Genomic DNA, 2,355 nt, shown 5'->3' with positions numbered 1-2,355 from the left:
GGCCAAAAAACCCATCTCCACATTCGGCACCCCCGGAACAGAGACGTATTGAATCACTGCACACAATCGAATCTATTGATATACTTGAGCGTTTTTCCTCCTTTGCTCGAGCGTTGCGAGTAGTAGCGTTTATGTATCGATTTATAAACGCAGCTAGAAAGAAACCGATGCCCACTTCTCTCCCTCTAATGCAAGGTGAAATAAACCAAGTCAAATTACGTATCATCGCTCAGACTCAAAGCCAGTACTATACCGCCGAACTTAACTCCTTGAGTGCAGGAAAATCTATTAACAAAAAAAGCCCTTTGCTGACTCTGAACCCGATGGTGGACCAATCTGGAATTCTGCGCGTGAATGGACGTTTAACGTATGCAGCTCTTAGTTACAATGAGCGTCACCCGATCATAATTCCAGAAAAGTCAAAGCTCTGTTCTCTGCTGCTCGATTTCCTCCATACCACTCTTCTCCACGCTGACAAACAGCTCATGATTCGAATGGTGCAGCAAGAATATTATATCCCCAGGTTGAAACAAAAGATAAAAAAATGCATTTTTCATTGTAAGGTCTGCACAATTTATAAACAAAAAATGCGTTCACAGATAATGGCCGCGCTTCCTCCTGAACGATCCACCTACACACCCCCTTTCATACCATAGGTGTTGATTTTGCTGGGCCATTTCTTGTGAAAACATCTACCCTCCGACGAGCTCCTCACGCAAAAGCGTATGTGTGTGTATTTGTGTGCTTTTCCACGAAAGCAGTACACTTAGAATTGTGCTCTAATCTGACCACAGAAGCGTTCAGGGCAGCTTTCACCCGATTTGTCGGCCGCCGTGGAATCCCCCACAAAATCATGTCCGACAACGGGAAAACGTTCGTTGGTGCTCAGCGAATGCTGCAGAGAGAATTCTCACAGTTTCTCATTGAAGCGGCTACTGATATCGCCGAAAGGTACGCGACCCACGGATTCTCATGGCAGTTCATACCACCATATGCTCCTCACATGGGCGGCCTCTGGGAAGCTGCTGTAAAAAGCTTCAAAACCCATTTCACGAAGGTGGCCGGGAATCATAAATTTACCTTCGAAGAATTCACCACTCACCTCATGTCTCAGGATGCTCATGACCTGCAGGCTTTAACGCCCGGCCACTTCTTACGTGGCTCCACACTGCTCTCGTTGCCTGAACATCACTCTGAAAATCTTTCTTTAGTCAACAAATGGCAAAGATTGAAGGTTATTCCCCACCAATGTAAAAATGAGTATCTTAAGGAACTCCATAAACGGCATAAATGGAAGCGCCAAGAGCCCAAGCTTCAGGAAGGAGACCTTGTCGTCGTTAAAGACGATCTTCTACCCCCAAACGAGTGGAGACTCGGGCGCGTTGTGCAACTTCACCCCGGTCCCGACCGAAATATTCGCGTTGCTGATATTCGTACTCAGGCCGGAACCATAAAGCACAACATTGCGAAACTATGTTTACTGCCCTCTTCATAGATTTTCTCCCTCCCTTATGCGCCCGCCAATCCTAGTACTCTACCCATACCTCAACTCAGAAATGATTATACCACTGCGTAGTACTAATGCTGTCTTCGACCTTTTTTCTCCACAGATGTCCAGCAAAAAGATGGAGCTCAACCAGTGCCGCCTCTGTTGCCGCTATCATCCGCTGCGCTTCTGCCGCGCATTTCTAGCCATGACGTCTGACGAACGATATGAGTCCGCGCGCATACATCAATACTGTATAAATTGCCTGGCGACGTCGCACTCAACCGGCGCTTGCAACTCAGCCGACAGCTGTCACCGGTGTGGGAAAGCCCACCACACACTACTGCATCGCTCCACGACATCGCCGCCTGAGCGCAACCGCCGTGATGACTCGAGCAAACTAGTCCGCCGTAGACGACCATCGCTCGCCAGCCGAGTTGTCAAAAAACCAGCCAAGCAAACCCAGGGTGGCCGCAATCTCGCTCACCGACGCATCCGCGAGTTATTTAGCCGAGCCGTAATGACACTCGAGAAGCTTCAAGAGCTACTTCACCTAGCACCGGTGCAGGCGGGCCGGCATGTCGAGGACATGGGTAACCTCATCGACTTCAACGACTAGATTATATGAATTTGTTATTTAATCGGCGTGCGGTGGCAACGCCTAATTTTATACCATTTTGAAATGTATTTAAAATTTGTAGCTTTGTAGTTGTAAGCGGGTGGCTCGAGTCCGCCTTGTATATATTTGAATTTGTCACTTCTGGTACGACGACCGCAGCCGCCGCATCACATTATAACCTTGTCTTAATTTTCACTAACGCCACTCTGGCTAATCATTGCATTCCATTAATTGAAACTTTCTGCAATCG

The 2,355-nt window shown here is 47.8% G+C and overlaps 1 protein-coding gene across 1 annotated transcript; it reads left to right on the top strand.

Annotated features, from left to right (window-relative positions):
* Window positions 1–1,637: 1,637 nt before the first annotated feature.
* On the top strand, window positions 1,638–2,133 carry LOC108373271 (uncharacterized). Its single transcript, XM_017629133.1, has 2 exons — window positions 1,638–1,992; window positions 2,035–2,133. Exons 1-2 carry the CDS (start codon window positions 1,695–1,697, stop codon window positions 2,103–2,105), a joined length of 369 nt encoding a protein of 122 aa, XP_017484622.1. The 5' UTR covers window positions 1,638–1,694; the 3' UTR covers window positions 2,106–2,133.
* The last annotated feature ends 222 nt before the right edge of the window (window positions 2,134–2,355 follow it).

This window comes from Rhagoletis zephyria, unplaced genomic scaffold (assembly GCF_001687245.7).
Source record: "Rhagoletis zephyria isolate East Lansing unplaced genomic scaffold, Rhagoletis_zephyria_1.1 Rzeph_scaffold_06526, whole genome shotgun sequence".
Taxonomy (NCBI): domain Eukaryota; kingdom Metazoa; phylum Arthropoda; class Insecta; order Diptera; family Tephritidae; genus Rhagoletis; species Rhagoletis zephyria.
This window is presented reverse-complemented; position numbering and strand designations above follow the sequence as displayed.